This window comes from Trichoderma evansii, assembly GCF_050947405.1.
Source record: "Trichoderma evansii strain SZMC 28006 chromosome Unknown GGI43scaffold_6, whole genome shotgun sequence".
NCBI lineage: Eukaryota > Fungi > Ascomycota > Sordariomycetes > Hypocreales > Hypocreaceae > Trichoderma > Trichoderma evansii.
Genome location: NW_028145200.1, coordinates 242,370 through 256,728, shown reverse-complemented (window position 1 = coordinate 256,728; position 14,359 = coordinate 242,370). Strand labels below are relative to the sequence as shown.

At 49.7% G+C, this 14,359-nt stretch overlaps 5 protein-coding genes across 5 annotated transcripts; 1 reads left to right on the top strand and 4 right to left on the bottom strand.

Moving 5' to 3' along the window:
• Window positions 1–1,354: 1,354 nt before the first annotated feature.
• Window positions 1,355–2,857, top strand: GGI43DRAFT_327080 (D-isomer specific 2-hydroxyacid dehydrogenase family protein). Its single transcript, XM_083201926.1, has 3 exons — window positions 1,355–1,816; window positions 1,900–2,043; window positions 2,129–2,857. The coding sequence occupies exons 1-3, from the start codon at window positions 1,482–1,484 to the stop codon at window positions 2,715–2,717; spliced, it is 1,068 nt and encodes a 355-aa protein (XP_083061972.1). The 5' UTR covers window positions 1,355–1,481; the 3' UTR covers window positions 2,718–2,857.
• Window positions 2,858–4,004: 1,147 nt separating this feature from the next.
• GGI43DRAFT_421837 (2EXR domain-containing protein) lies at window positions 4,005–5,018 on the bottom strand (the record flags this gene model as incomplete). Its single annotated transcript, XM_083208021.1, has 1 exon — window positions 4,005–5,018. One exon carries the CDS (start codon window positions 5,016–5,018, stop codon window positions 4,005–4,007), a length of 1,014 nt encoding a protein of 337 aa, XP_083061971.1.
• An 809-nt stretch (window positions 5,019–5,827) lies between these two features.
• Window positions 5,828–6,835, bottom strand: GGI43DRAFT_327009 (uncharacterized protein). The gene is made up of 2 exons (XM_083201925.1): window positions 6,252–6,835; window positions 5,828–6,186 (listed from the first exon to the last, which is right to left on the bottom strand). Exons 1-2 carry the CDS (start codon window positions 6,455–6,457, stop codon window positions 5,907–5,909), a joined length of 486 nt encoding a protein of 161 aa, XP_083061970.1. The 5' UTR covers window positions 6,458–6,835; the 3' UTR covers window positions 5,828–5,906.
• A 2,602-nt stretch (window positions 6,836–9,437) lies between these two features.
• On the bottom strand, window positions 9,438–11,017 carry GGI43DRAFT_326709 (alpha/beta fold hydrolase). The gene is made up of 3 exons (XM_083201924.1): window positions 10,678–11,017; window positions 9,927–10,534; window positions 9,438–9,766 (listed from the first exon to the last, which is right to left on the bottom strand). The coding sequence occupies exons 1-3, from the start codon at window positions 10,791–10,793 to the stop codon at window positions 9,543–9,545; spliced, it is 948 nt and encodes a 315-aa protein (XP_083061969.1). The 5' UTR covers window positions 10,794–11,017; the 3' UTR covers window positions 9,438–9,542.
• A 712-nt stretch (window positions 11,018–11,729) lies between these two features.
• Window positions 11,730–12,815, bottom strand: GGI43DRAFT_326662 (uncharacterized protein). Its single transcript, XM_083201923.1, has 2 exons — window positions 12,048–12,815; window positions 11,730–11,979 (listed from the first exon to the last, which is right to left on the bottom strand). Exons 1-2 carry the CDS (start codon window positions 12,560–12,562, stop codon window positions 11,880–11,882), a joined length of 615 nt encoding a protein of 204 aa, XP_083061968.1. The 5' UTR covers window positions 12,563–12,815; the 3' UTR covers window positions 11,730–11,879.
• Between the last annotated feature and the right edge of the window lie 1,544 nt (window positions 12,816–14,359).

The window sequence follows — 14,359 nt, the reverse complement described above, 5'->3', positions numbered from 1 at the left end:
GCATATGCCGAGTCAGGCAATTGGTTCTACGGCTGGTAGACCTCACCGAGAGCCCGAAACCGCGGAACGATACCCGCGCCGTGAGTTTCCGCTATCAACCCCTTAGTACTACAGCGCTATCTCGCCGTATAATCGTATACTCAATGCAGGACTGTTACTGGACATCAAGCATGAATCACACATAGTATTTTCTAATACATGGCACCTCGGAGTTAAAAGAAAAGGCGGTATCAAATGCAGTCGGCTGCATGGGGTTAGTGACGTTACTTTTCGTACGTCGTTTGTGGGTTAAATACTACTAGTATTCCGAGGTACGAAGCACAGCCAACAGAGATTAGAGGCAGTTAAACCCGAGGATTGCTAACCCACAACTATGATAGACTAGGACCTTGTTTAAAATCTCACAGGAGCTCTAGTCTTGAGAAAGGGAGAAAAAAACAGCTCAGCCCTAAGATCTTACAGGCTCAAGTAAAAGCCAGAGAGCTGTCTCGCCATTTTTAGAGTTTCCATATACCCAGTTGTGTTTTATTGGTTAAACCCGGGTGGCTTCAAATCCTACAGCCAGCCCAAAGCCACCACATTATGACATGTTATACCTACCCGCCTCGCGCTTACTACCTAGTTACCTAGGTATTATACTAGCATTCGTTCGGCGTATTACATGGCTTCCCTTTCTTTTCAAAAAACCACATGTGACGGACATTCGGAGTTTATGGGTGGGCCCTCGAGAAAAGCAACTACTTTTACACGCCAGATCCTGCATATCTGTAACGAATTTGTCACATATCCTCGCCAGATAACGATGGACCCCCAAAATAGCGCCTTGTACTACTGTTTTTGACAAGAGATAAAAATAACACACTACGTATATCCTTAAGCATGAAGTCCCCCCACACATTAAAAACATGTCCGGCATGAACTGGGTTAAATTTTTAGTCGGGAACAACTTCCGTGTGGCGCTGAGCCCGTATTGTGGAAGCGAAGCGTATGCGTATGCGTATGCTTCGGCATGGATTAGCAAAGAGGAGAACGAGTCGGCAGATGCATGACTGGGGATTGAAGGAATACTAATCAGTGGTGATAAAAGCGCGTATATACTCTTACTCAAGTAGCCGTCTTTTCCTCTTCTTCTTTTTAAGCTCATCTCATCTCATCTTCTCATCTAATAGCATCCTATCCTTGACCGGGATTTGAAATCTTAACTCCTTGTAAGGATTTACTTAGAGTTTGCTAGGTCTTATACAGGTGAGGCTCGGTGACAGCGGGAAGCTCCGTATATGGCAGCACAACCAATGCTCTCTCGTCTTTACTTCAACTAAACAGAAAGTCCTCTTATATAGGAGCACAGCAGCTATCTTGTTCCCTCTCACTCGCCCCATTCACTCAATTGCATTTCTCTCACCAGTCCCCGCCAACATTATTTTATTCTTCTTATCCCGAAACAAAATAAACAAAATCAAATCAAATCGAACCAAGCAATCATGGGGCGCATAACAGCAGACGACAAATTCCTCCTCCACATCCCCATGCCCCTCCCCGACTCCTTCTTCACCGCCGTCAAAGAGCGCTTCCCCCAGCTGCGCGTCCACTATGAACTCGCCCCCGTCGTGAACCACCGCATGACAAACTCCGACGAGCTGTCCGACGAAGTCTGGGATGGCGTCACCATGATGTGCGTGATGCCGCCGCCCAGCCCGGCAAGAATGAAGAATATCAAATTCGTCCAGCTGGCATCTGCGGGCAGCGATCTTTGGATTGGGCATGAGTCGTATCTGAACAAGAACATAACGTTTGCCAATACAAGCGGAGCTCATTCGTAAGTGTCTTCATTTTCATTTTTCTTTTCGTTAAAATGAAAAAAAGTACCAGTATGGCTAATAATTACTTTTCACTGTACAGAGTTCAAATTGCTGAATGGGCGATTGGCGCATGGCTCGCCCATGCACACAACTTCAGGACTTTCATGGCACAACAGGACCATGGAGACTGGGATATGAGGTTAAACCTGGCTGGCTCAACTACCGACTCTCCTGGTCTTCGAATGTATGTTTCCCAAGCACCTCCTCCTCTCCTCTCCCCTGCCTCTTATTTTGTCTTTCATCATATTCACGTATTAATTGATATCCAGGGGTATTATGGGATACGGCACCATCGGCCGACAAGTCGCCCGTACCGCCCAAGCCCTCGGCATGGAAATCTACGTCCAGACATTCAGTCCTAGGCCCACCCCAGAGTCCAAGAAGCTCGCGGAATACCACGTCCCAGGAACTAGTGACCCAGATGGCCTCATCCCCGCGAAATGGTTTTCTGGCTCTGGGCCCGAAGCCGTCAACCACTTCCTCAGTCAGGACCTGGATATCGTGCTCCTCAGTCTTCCTATGACTCCCGAGACCAGGGGATGCATCGGGGCCGAGCAATTCAAGATCCTCAGCAAGAAGAAGCCCTTCCTCATCAACGTTGCGCGAGGCCCCATCGTCGACACTCCTGCTCTGATCGAAGCTCTGGAGACCGGCCTCGTGCGTGGTGCCGCTCTGGATGTCACGGACCCAGAGCCTCTGCCCAAGGATCATCCGTTGTGGAAGGCTCCGAATGTCTTCATCACACCGCATATCAGCTGGCAGTCTTCGCGCTTAACTCAGCGTATAGCAGACATCATCTTGGAGAATCTCGGGAGGTGGGATAGAGGGGAGCCTCTTCTCAATAATGTCAAACGATAGAGAACTGAACTTCTCAAGGCAGCCAACTAGGAAGATATTGTAAGCAGTCGTAATCATAGCTTTTGTATTTAAATAGCCCTGCATGACGTAGATATATACCAAATGAAGCTAGCTTCCAGCCAAGCTGACAAGCAAAATTGCATAGTTTATATTAAATAATCATGATCATTGATCCACCATTCGCTGGGATTTGAATAAGGAGATGATTTCGACACGTACAATTATGTGTATATATGTATATATAAGCGAAGATGTAACTTCATGAAGCATTTCCTTCGTTTACCATTAACTCGTCAACCTCGTACATTCATCCCTGTGAAGGGCTTATTAGTCTGCCAGTTTCTCCATGTTTGATCTTGTGCCGTCCATGCGACTTCTACGCTTCTCTAAAAGGAAATCGTATAATTCCCTTCAATAAATGAGCAATCTTGTTTCCATCCGAATCCATATACTCCGATTTTAAGACAAAATGGCAAAAACAAAAAGAAAGAAACAAAAGCAAAGAAAGAACAAGAATAGAGCATAAAGAGAGAGAAAAGGTAGAAAAGTAGAGAAATTGAGAGGCAAGTGTATGAGGAAATCATAAGTACCTTCGCATTCCTGTCCCTCTGTCTACTGAAACACGTCGCGTTATCTTGAGTATCATGGCTGGATGAAACAAAATTGCGAGTGCTAATCGAGCTTGGAGAAGCAGGTGCTAGGTTGAATCGGCCGAATTACCGTTTCCTCGTTAATTTCTAGCAGAATATAGTATCAAGCGCCTGTTCCTATAATCCGCTTTCATTTAAGCGATGGCAGTGTAGCCAAATGCTGGTCGTCCTAATCAATAGATCTGAGTGGATAATGTCCGTATGGTTGAGTTCTTTGGTAGGTAGCTTGGACCAATCCATATTAAAGCGAGCAGTTGAAATGAGTGAGCTTGAGAAATGATATTTCTTGACATCTTTTGCTGATATAGTGATGGCCCATTGAAATCGTATATATCTGCTTGGCACCTCTCACTTTGCTCAATTATTCGTATGCCTTTGACAATCGCATCGCGATATTTGCGACATATCTGTTAAAACTTTCGTGCTCTTGGGTAAACACTTAATACGTTTGATTCCATCGACCGTATTGATCAAAATCAAATCAATATCTGCTGAGCGCGTAAATTCCAATAATCCGGTTTAACTCCAGGCTGGGTTGTGAAAATGACAGATGCCTATGAAAACTGATAGAAATGCTGCCATGTATATATGTGTAGGCCATCAAAGTATTCGAGTAAGAAGGGATAATTTGTCCCCTTTATCTCGTTTCATAGATTACCCGTCGTGCTGGCATCTCCGGCGTTTTTCGTCGAGCTGAAATCGTTACTTCGTCATCAGGGCCCTCCCATCTCAGAGAAAAGGTTAATATCCTCTCAACAATAATCCATCTCATTCGATTTTCTGACGTGTCTTTCTCTGTAGCTTGAGTGACTTTGGTAGACCATGGTAGGATGCGCTGCCAGCCCTCTGAGCTCTCCATCTTGCGATACCTGCCGTCCATGAAGATGACTTTGGAGACCATTTTAGACCGGCCATGGTTCAGCGATTGACAATCTTCCTTGCCACATCGTCCTTCCCGCAAGACAGCTTTAGTTTCCGGCTCATCCAAGTCCAAGGGGGCAATCTCCACGATGTTTTCATCTATCCAGTAGCGAAATTGCCGTGCCGTTTTCCTAAGTCGTACGTCGTACGGAAGGTTTTGGTCCACGCCAATCATCCAAGACCTGTCCACCTCGCCAACCTTGATGATCCACAAGTCTTTCAGATTTGGAAACCAAAACTTGTCAAATTCGACCTTTCCAGGCCTCTCCTGGGGGTACCACCTTTCTAAATAGGCTGAATAGTGGCCCGGCTCCTCGATACGCCCATCGTCAGGGAAGCAATCCCAAAAGGCGAGCCTCTCGACTAGCGGGGCCAGCTCTTCCAGGGGAGTGTTGGAGCTCTGGTCAGCTATGTTGGGGTCACAGACCAGAATGTCTCTGGCAAAGTGAATATGAGATCCGCGGCCTACAGGCTCGTAGCCTTCTCTAGTCTCAATTCGAGCCTCCGCGTTCAAGCGAGTGACAACAGGGATAGGATACGAATTTGGCTTGTGGACAAGATCGTCCAGTATGACGATACGCGGCTCCACCGAGCAAGACCATATCTTGAGACGAAGCTCTGCGGGTAGACGAGTAAAGCCTGAGACGGCGGACGAGTGGTCATCGTCAAAACTGGACGGGTCATCAGCCTCGCCGTCGGCAGCGCTGGGGAGCGAATGAATCGGTATCATTGCGAACCGGATTGTCTACAGCACAAGTGAAATGCTGTATATATATATATATATATAGATATAGATATATAGATATGTACGTATGTATGTCTGTACGCGTGCGTCTGTGTATGCGTATGCGTATGCGTATGCGTACGTATGATATGGGCGAAGAGCAAGAATAGAAAAAGGGAGAGAAGAAGTGTACAAGCCGGATGTCGGATCACGACTCTCGAGTCTCATACAGTTAAGAGACACTATCACCAAAAAGACTCGAATCACGCGGAGGTCCAAGAAGCTAAGAGGACAGCCGCAGGGTCTCCCCGTCTCTTTAAGGATGTAAGGGGTGCGACAAGGCCGGAGGTCGGGCGCAGCGTCATGTAGGTGGACGGAGCACGTTGTTGGGGAGACGCCATATGCGGCGTGGCAGATGCTAGGGGGGTCTTGGTAGGATGGATGGATGGATGGATGGATTGGAGGGATGGATGAGTGGGATAAAGAGGATGGGTGCGCGTGAGAGAAGCACAAGAGAGAGAGGCCTAGGATGTGGATATGCGCAGGACGGTGGTCATACCGAGCAGGCCAGGTACAAGGCAATGCGCATATCTGTATCGTATAAGCAGTGTAAGGTCGCGGCGGTTGCAAGTACCACGCCTAGCAGCAGTCGCAATGCGACTTGCAAAGTAGGATTACTCGCCAGCCAAAGCACAAGAAACCAAAACGGGGGGCCGTACGAGGCCTTGTCCATGTAAGGGCATGTACGAGTAATACTACTAATACCACTTGGTACATGCCTCGTACATGGCGGGCTCTGCGCGAGTGTGCTCGTCGGCTGTTATGCATGCGGTATGTAGCATTACAGTGGTGGTGGTCCGTCGCAATGCAAAGCGGATAGGTGCAAGCATGAGGCTAGGGATCCCGGGGGCGTGGGATTGGCGAGGATGGGGCCAAAAGAACCGAAAACAGATCCATCCCTCGTCGTCGACGGGGTCCGTACCTGGCTATTGGATCCGGCGCGTGAGGCCATCGTGGGCTCGGGTGGATAAGCAGAGCGGATTGGTGTATGTAATGCTGCGTATTGACCAAGCGAGTGGCGGCGGCGGCGGCGCTATTCATCAGCAAAAAACCTTGAAGTGAGCTGAGCTGAGCTGGGCTGAGCTGAAGCCGGCCGCCAGACAAGACGAGCTGTCTTTTCCTCCAGTAAGCTTCTGGTTCTGGACGTAGCGTAAGTAGCTGAAAATCAACATGACCAACCGATACAGGCAAAGACAGGCGGTAAAGCGGAGCTCTCCAGCAGCAAGCACCAGTAGATGGACAAGGCGAGAAGAGCTAGGCACAACCTTGGAAAGGCGATGCAAGGCGATGCAAAGGCAAATACGCGACGATGCAAGGCGATGTGATGCGATGCAAGACGAGACTAGAGGCAAAGCGATTCGAGTGGCTGATGGCTCGAGTTGCATGGCTTGAATCGCTCAAAGCCTTGTTTCCATGGCGGGTTTTGGCGGGTTTTTTGCCAGTCTAGCCGTAGTTCAAGGCCGCGGGCCGCCTGTATGGAGCAGACGCTTTGCAGGCATTAACTGGCTGTAGCCACGACTAGCAGAGTAGCAGTAGGATTGAAGGGACAGGGCAAGAACGGGAACAGGGACGGGAGCAGGGAAGCACTGGGAGCAACCCAACCCAGGCAGGGACAGGCGCAGTACACAGCGGCCTGTAGCTGCCGTGTGCAAGGCTCTGTATAAATACCAGTCTTGCTTGTACAGACGAGTAGCAGAAGCCAGGAGGAAGCCGGTCAATAGAGCCCCATCCGCACCTCCTTCCCAAACTCAATGCTACTCCATCACGCGTGCAGGTGCAAGTGCCTGCGACTGGCCTGCAACTTGCCTTCAGGCTTGCTACATGTGCGAATGTGTGAAGCCCGCGACTGTCCGAGTGGCTGACTGACTTGCAATGTCTACCTGGGAAAGAGAGATGCTTGGCTGCGAGGAGGGACGGCGAGCAACGAGATTGGCCAGCAGCGAGACAGCCAAGAGAGCCAAGAGAACCACGGCCCGGCAAAGCTAGCCCTTGCCGTATTGTATATGGCTGTTCAAGCAAGCAAGTACGTACTTCGTACGAGCTACGGAGCACAGTAATGTCTTGGTAGGAGGGGGGTTGCAGGCCAAGCACCGCTGCTTCTATCAATAGTGCTACTACCTGGTAGGTAGATGCCCCAACTCGTACGAGTATTATCAGTAATACGCCATACTACCTACCCCATACTACTCATACTATACTTACACGGCCCTCCCAGGGATGACGCCCATTTTGATAGCAACAATTCTATCCATGATTTCACCGACGGGTTGTGACGGCGGCTACTTGCAGGCTCTTGCTCCCTAGGCGCTGATCACTCGCCCGCTAGATGGCCTGCTGGGCGGGTACCGCTAGAGCTTAGCGCAGCTACAGTGGATGCCGGCCGCTCAGCGTGGTTGGCAGACGCTGGACGCCAGTGGGCAACCCTCAGCGATGCAGAGCTCGCTCCCTGGCAATTATCACCAATTGCATGCCGCGGTAATATATTGAATGAGCTTCAGCTTCCAGTGTCAGCAACCGCGGGCGCAGCACAGACACGAGAATGGAGTCAAAAAGGAGTAAGTGATCAGATCCAACAGGAGCACTAGCAGGTCCTCTTGCCGGCCGGTACGTGTGCGGTTATGAAATCTCATGGTGATAAAACTAATGATGTCGGCTCCTGCGCAGCTCAGCTCTCGGGTATTGCTCAAAAAGTTGCCGTTTGCCTCTCTCCCGCCTCCCTCTCTCTCTACGCCTTTCTCTTCTCCGTCCTGTCTAACTGGCCGCCTGTCTCGCCCTCCCTGCTTTGCTATCAGCTTTGCATCTGGTTTGCCATCCCTTACGAGTACGAAGTGCTGCTTGGAGCACAACTTGGAGCACAGCTTTCGACGCTACTTGACTTATGTAGGTACCATCTCTAAGGCGTGCAGCCTGCGTCTGTCGTACCTCATCATCTGCATCGGCTGCGTGGGCCTCCACAGACTTCAAGGTTTACCAACGAGACCAATGGGGCAAAAAAGGCAAAACGGAAGAGTACAGTTGGACCTTTTTACCCGCGGGCGTACGAAGTATCCATAGCATCCGCATCTCCTCTGCCTGAACCAGACCGATTATCCAACAAAAGGCTTTCCACACCTGTGCAGCAGCTTCCCAATCGCGTCTCTTCTGCTTCTTCGGGGTCACAGAGGGAGCCGCCCAGTTGTCTCGTCACTCGCAGCTGTGTCTCGTGCGCTTGCTTTCCCTGGGCAGGATAGTGATGGCTGCCAACGGGACTGCCGGGTGGCGTGACAGACGCCAGTAGCGGCCCCTATCCTGCCCTTGGTCTCGCTTTCTTGTTCGTCGACGGCCACCAAGGCTCGGCTCGATGGAGCGGGCAGGTGGCTGACTTGTCCTCGTGAATAAGAGCGGCTGAGGCGGACGGAGCTGCAGGTTGGTGGCCAGCCGAAACTCTGACAAGGACGACGCTAAACAACCAACCAATCTGCGGCTTCTTTGCTTCCCTCGGATCAGCGCCAGATCCAGCCGACGACGTCCCCCGACTCGTTTTCCAAGACAAAAGTCGTCGTCATTGCTCAGCACTTCTTTCGGCATGACTAACAACTTGGCTTCTGCTCATACGAAGTACTGCGACTACCATCATCATCTACCTGCTCTGCCCGGCCGATGGTGACGCAAAAGCCGGGAGCGGCGCTTTACCTATGAGTAGTACTAGCTCCCTGGATGCTTGCAGAGAGCGCAAGGGCATTATTCTTAGTACAAGGGCCAGCACAAGAGCACAATCACCACCTCGGAAAATGCTACTGAAAAATATATCCGTGTTACCCATTCTCTTGTCAGCAAGGGTGGAGAGAGAGAAGAGGCACATATGGAAAGGAGAGTTTATTCCGACTATCGCCCTTTGAAAGGACTCTCGCAGCCGTCGCATTTGCCAAGTATGAGTTGACGTATCTCACAATTAAGAAGCTAGAGTTTGGCCCCTTTCTTTTCTCAGGGGAGAGTTTATTATCTACACAGCTACGAAGTATACTGCGGTCTTGATCAAATGGCCAGCGCTGTGAACTGCGGCTTTGTTCTTATCGTCAACCTCTGTAGATGATTGGTTGACTAGCTGCCTCCCTACTTGGGCTCGATGTGCAGCTTCATAACGGATGGCCCGACTTGCATGTGACACCAGCTTCAAAAGGGAAATACGGAGCGCACAAGAAAAGGTCGGCAAGATTTTACGAAGCATGCTGGCAGCATTCAGAGCACCCCGTGTTTGTTTTGTTGCAATGCTACCTTTCATCTACCTGCCCCTGGGCCATCATTTTCTCATTATTACATGGCGACCTAGCTGATCACGGCGGGGCTTGTAGTGACCCCAAAAGCAAAGAAGGACCAATGAGGAAAATAACTGGCGTCGCGTCGTCGTCAATAGACGCGACTTGCATGCTCACTAAGGTGCGAGACAGGCATGGACACTAGTACGGGGTCCTATCATACAGCATGGAGCAATCAAAGCCGACTGCCGCGAGTCGAGCTACTGCCGCCGTCGCCGCTGTTACTGCTGCTGCTATTGGCGCCAAGGAAATCATTCACAAGACTTGCGAATTCACCGGCGTATTGAAACAGGAACCCATGCCCTGAATCTGGAAACAAATGCAGTCGTGCATCCGCGAAGCTAAGCATCTTCCATATTAGGATGCTGTTGTCAGTAGGTAGCAGCAAATCGTCGCAACCTACAGCATATAATAAGTTAGCTGCATACTGGCATCTAGTTCTTTATTTCTTTTTTTTTTCATGGAGTGGTTCGGGGTATTCACTCCATTGGCTGGGGGGCACGCAAAGGAATAGGGGGGAGGGAGGCAAGGCAAGGGCAAGGAGAAGCGAGAGACTCACCATTGGCGATTAGCACGGGGAGACGTAGGTGTCGGAGCCGCTCATAGCTGCCTTCGGAGACATTTTTCTTATCCATGAACCTGACAAACGCAAGCGCTTGCTTATGAGCCGGCCCTGGGGGCACTGGTTCGCATCTCACCTCGCCGGCATCGCTTCTGTTGTTGATGATGCGCTCCCATGCCTCCTTGCCCGCTTCCCGACTACGTTCGGAACGCTGCACAAAGTACCCATCCAGGAAAGCTTGCCGCTCCTCCTCCACAGTCCTGGCCGCCTTGAGGCGCTTGAATGCCTTGCCATCGGGAGACGGCTTAACGCCGTCTCCGGAACTGGGAATCGTCCCGCACAGCACCAATCGTCGCACCTGTTCTGGAGCGTTCAAGGCCATAAGCTGCGCAACGCAGCCGCCCATGGAATAACCCAATACGTCAACCCTGCTGCTCTGGCCAAGAATCTGCTTGATTACGGCAGTATAGTGCGCTGCCCAGCCGGCAAAAGTCTCGGGAATTTCGCCCTCAGATCGGCCAACTCCAGCATTATCAATAAGCAGCACTGGGCGCTGAGCCGCAAGAGGATTGACCAATGCTGGATCCCAAGCATCCATGGTCTGTCTGTGTCGCAACGACCAAGCCGCAAGTTATCAGCAAATAGTCTTCTCATACGAGAGTCTCTCCACTTTTCCAGACTCTTTGGGAGAGAAGTGAAAGGCCATAAGGCGGCCACTGCGACCGTCCACTCAGGCAATGCTACTTACTTGAATCCTGGGATAAATACCAGCGGGAGGCCATGCGATAGGCCGAACAGTCGATAGGCAAAGGTGCAGCCGTCTACCTTGATAAACTGCGTTTTGGCCGCTTGGTAAGTAGCCATGGCTGCGTCTGTAAATGAATGTGTCAATGTGTACTCTGTAGACCCAACGCAATCCGTGCAAGGAAGGCCAATGTAGATGTACTAGTATCCGTGTCTCGGGGCGTGCCCTGTAAGAACAAAAAATCAACAGCCAACTAGAGCTCTAGAATCTTCTTGGCGGTGGTACAGTAGTTATATCTGGCGTTTACCCCATAGTCTGGAGATATTATTAACCACTCCCGCACTTATAGTGCTTTTAGCGCCGTATCAACCCACCGTCTCGCGTGGCCACTTCCCCTCAGTTGTGAAGAAGCTGAACGGCAAAACGGGTGGATGAAAAACTGATGGCTAAGCATACAACCGCACGTCGTTGTCTCTAATTTACTCTTTTTGATGCCTTCTTCTCGATTTTTTTTACCTTGTAGTTCCAAGAGTAAGTGTTTGTAGCAGTGCAGCATCTGCGAATAGTATGAGGCTTGGCCCGAGGTTAAAAGAAAAGTTCGGCTCATTGAAGAATGTGGAACCGAGTGGGCAAATAGGCTTCGCCCGTCTCGCTTCTAGCCTCTTGGCATTAGCGCTGTGTCCCAAAGCGGCGATTGACGGCTTGGATTGTGAAGTACTTTGTGATGTATACAAGTACAAGCGTGAGGAAGTGGCTGAGCTTGAGCATCATCTTGTCAAGGGGAATTCGAAATCTTCTGAAATTAGGCACCTGTCACTTTACTATAGTTTTGTAGAAACAAGGAAACATGTTAAATATGTCGGGTATTCAATCTTGCTTTTCCTGGCGTTCATCATGTCTGATTAAATATTATTATATATACATGTATACACTCCATAAAGTTGGGATATTTATATGGGCGGCTCATCCATTTCCTCAGGCCTGCTCTTTATCCTTCCGCTCTAAAAAGAAATCCTCCTCTTGCCAAGTAGCTCAACGCCGGACCAAATTGTAGCTCGTAAATCAATTCTCAAAAATCATGCAGAATGATGGCCATGTCACTGATGTAGTTGACATGTATCTATTGTGTTCAAGTTGCTTTGTTTCTTTTCTTTTTTTCGTTCTTTTTTTTTCTTTCCGTCAGACAAGGGGCTTACTGCTATTCATTAAGCCTTCTCGTTCCGGACTTCCGAAGACGTCCCCTTTTCGGCCGTACTTGGATCAGAGGCAGGACCAGTTGTCTCGTCATCTTCCTGAGAGCATAGACTAGAATGGATGTTAGAGAAAAGAACAAAATCGTAATTTAGTGCCTTGAGTGCTGTTGTTTTACTTACTTTCTCATACAGGAGCAGATAATGGCCAGGGCAAGAGAGAAGCCAAGGATAAAACAGGCAAATTTCTGACCAAGGGCACGAGGAGGACGGTGATGATGATGTCCATGGTGCTTTCCATGGTGGCCCCAGATAGGAACAAACTTCTCTGAGCCATACGACGCCATCACATCGCCGTTTGGATCAATGGTGACCGTCTTATCCTTGTCACCGGCAAAGACGGGAACTCCCTCGAGGTCCTGGCTCGTCTCAATGAGGTCGAGCGTTGCATCAAGGAAGTATTTTGAAGGCTTATCGCCCTTGGATAGTCTTTCCAAGAAGGCTCTGTCGACTCTGAAGATGCGAGCCCGTTTCTCGTTTAACCAAGAGGGTCGCTCGGATGACGGGGTCTGGGGTTGTGAGGGCTTTGTGATGGTGGCAAGGGGCTCTGAGACTGTGTTTTTCGGCGTTGGGGCACTCAAGACTAACCCCGTCACGTAGAGGAGAGTCATGAGGAGAGAGGTCATTTTGACGGTCATTGTGACAGACGGAGTCAATGATTTTGATGATTTGTGTTGATGGTAATGAGGGATAAAGGGGCAAGATTTGCTTAGTGCTTTATAGAATTCCAAGAAGGCGTGATTTGAGATGATGATGAGTTGACTGAGAAATAAGAAACCAAGAGACTCTTGTTGATATGAGTTTAAAGATTGTAATATTGTTTGTGCTTGCTTGATTATCAAATAAAAAATCAGGGATAACGTGGCGATATAAGTGATGATATTCAAACAAAGTTCTCAAGGATCACACTCCGACCCAGAGAAAAGGGAGCCAAGACGGAGATAAAACAAAAAAAGAGGACACCAGGCAACTAAGCTTTTTTCTTAATAAGAGGGTCGTGCACAGCCCGTCAAACTTGGACTGACAAAAATCCCCGGGTCAGAAGTGGGAGGAGGGGGGCAAATAGTATTGGGTACCTGATGCGGTGGTCCACGTCAATGTAGAAGGGAAATCCGCGAATCGTGGCGCAGCAAAAGGCGCCAGTCATGCCCCCTTTGGCAAGCCCACAAACAAGCCGAGGAGGAAGACGATTGTTTTTTTTTTTTTCTCTCTTCTTATTTGCTGTTTTGTTAATTGTGTATTGCTTGATAGCAAGGGGCTGTTGGCGGAATGTGGGCGGGTATTTCGCTGTCCCTGGAGCCAGCAAACTTATAACCAAACAAAGTTACCGTCGAAGATAAAGAGCGTTTTGGGACCTGGTCAAATGGGCCAGAATGTCTGCTGTGGGAATGAGATGGCGACGACTTACATGATTCCCACAATATTGGCCAGGGGTTAGCCCCAGCTTGCTTTAATCATCCTGTCTACTTTGGACCAGTCAATCGAGATGGGTATTAGTGATGCCATTGGCGGCAGAAAGGCACACACACACACGTTCACGTCACGTACATGCTGAGACGAGACGTTACAGAAGGCGTGTTAGATGTACCGAATACTTGTTAGTTTGCAGAATCCTGAACGGGGTCGGGTCTACTCTACCATTCGTGATAGTGGAGACTTGCCGCTTCGGCAGATATCCGAGCTAACAATAAGGCGGCAAGAAGATTAAAGACGCGGTTTTTACGAGGCGGAATCGACGAGCCGGCGAAGCTGTCAGGTCCAGGTCAGGGAGGGAAGAGAAACGTGGGTGCGCGCATGATCCACTAAAGTTGTAAGAGATTCGCGGCGTGCTGTTCCAGTACTAGTCTAGAACAATGGAATAGGGCCTTGAAACGGCGTCTAGTGCTGTAAGGAGCTACAACTTGGGAAAAAACTCTTCCAACGGCCCCGATAACCTGGCTGTGCCTGCTGGAGCACAGCACGGGCACGTCCTAGTTGAAGACGACAGCAGACTCGAGAGAATTAAAAAAAATGGTTTTGGTCCCCTCTATTTCCCGAAATGGACGCAGATCGCCCAATTACGATTTAGCTCAAGATTTGCCTTTTGTCTTGGCACTGCTGGCGATTTCACATGGCGACCCGGATCCTTCCAGCGCCAGGATTGGCCGGCCACAGCGTGTGTGCGCCTTGGCTCTGGCGGCCAGCGAGCGACAGCCGAGGTTTGAGTCTCCAGCTTGACTCGAGCAATTCTTATTTTTATCTCTGCACCGTCTGGCATGAATTAGATTGTATTCTAGAAACTCAGAACCGAGTTTCTCTCCGGATCTATCGCTGCTAGCGTTACGTAAAATACCTCCTTTCTGAGCAGAGGGATCAATGCCGCCGCGTTAGTGCTCTGCCAGCGATCCGGACTAGCAGCGACTGCATGCTTGATAGGAGTTTAGCAGTTTTCGACG

Coding starts and splice junctions, on each gene's coding strand:
- GGI43DRAFT_327009 (XM_083201925.1), bottom strand. CDS start 6,457: ATGCAACTCGAGCCATCAGCCACTCGAATCGCTTTGCCTCTAGTCTCG. Junction 6,187..6,251: donor GCCTGTCTTTGCCTGTATCG/GTTGGTCATGTT, acceptor CTGGAGGAAAAG/ACAGCTCGTCTTGTCTGGCG.
- GGI43DRAFT_327080 (XM_083201926.1), top strand. CDS start 1,482: ATGGGGCGCATAACAGCAGACGACAAATTCCTCCTCCACATCCCCATG. Junction 1,817..1,899: donor AATACAAGCGGAGCTCATTC/GTAAGTGTCTTC, acceptor TTCACTGTACAG/AGTTCAAATTGCTGAATGGG. Junction 2,044..2,128: donor GACTCTCCTGGTCTTCGAAT/GTATGTTTCCCA, acceptor ATTGATATCCAG/GGGTATTATGGGATACGGCA.
- GGI43DRAFT_326709 (XM_083201924.1), bottom strand. CDS start 10,793: ATGGCTACTTACCAAGCGGCCAAAACGCAGTTTATCAAGGTAGACGGC. Junction 10,535..10,677: donor GTATTTATCCCAGGATTCAA/GTAAGTAGCATT, acceptor GTTGCGACACAG/ACAGACCATGGATGCTTGGG. Junction 9,767..9,926: donor CCCCGTGCTAATCGCCAATG/GTGAGTCTCTCG, acceptor TATATGCTGTAG/GTTGCGACGATTTGCTGCTA.
- GGI43DRAFT_326662 (XM_083201923.1), bottom strand. CDS start 12,562: ATGACCGTCAAAATGACCTCTCTCCTCATGACTCTCCTCTACGTGACG. Junction 11,980..12,047: donor ATCTGCTCCTGTATGAGAAA/GTAAGTAAAACA, acceptor CATCCATTCTAG/TCTATGCTCTCAGGAAGATG.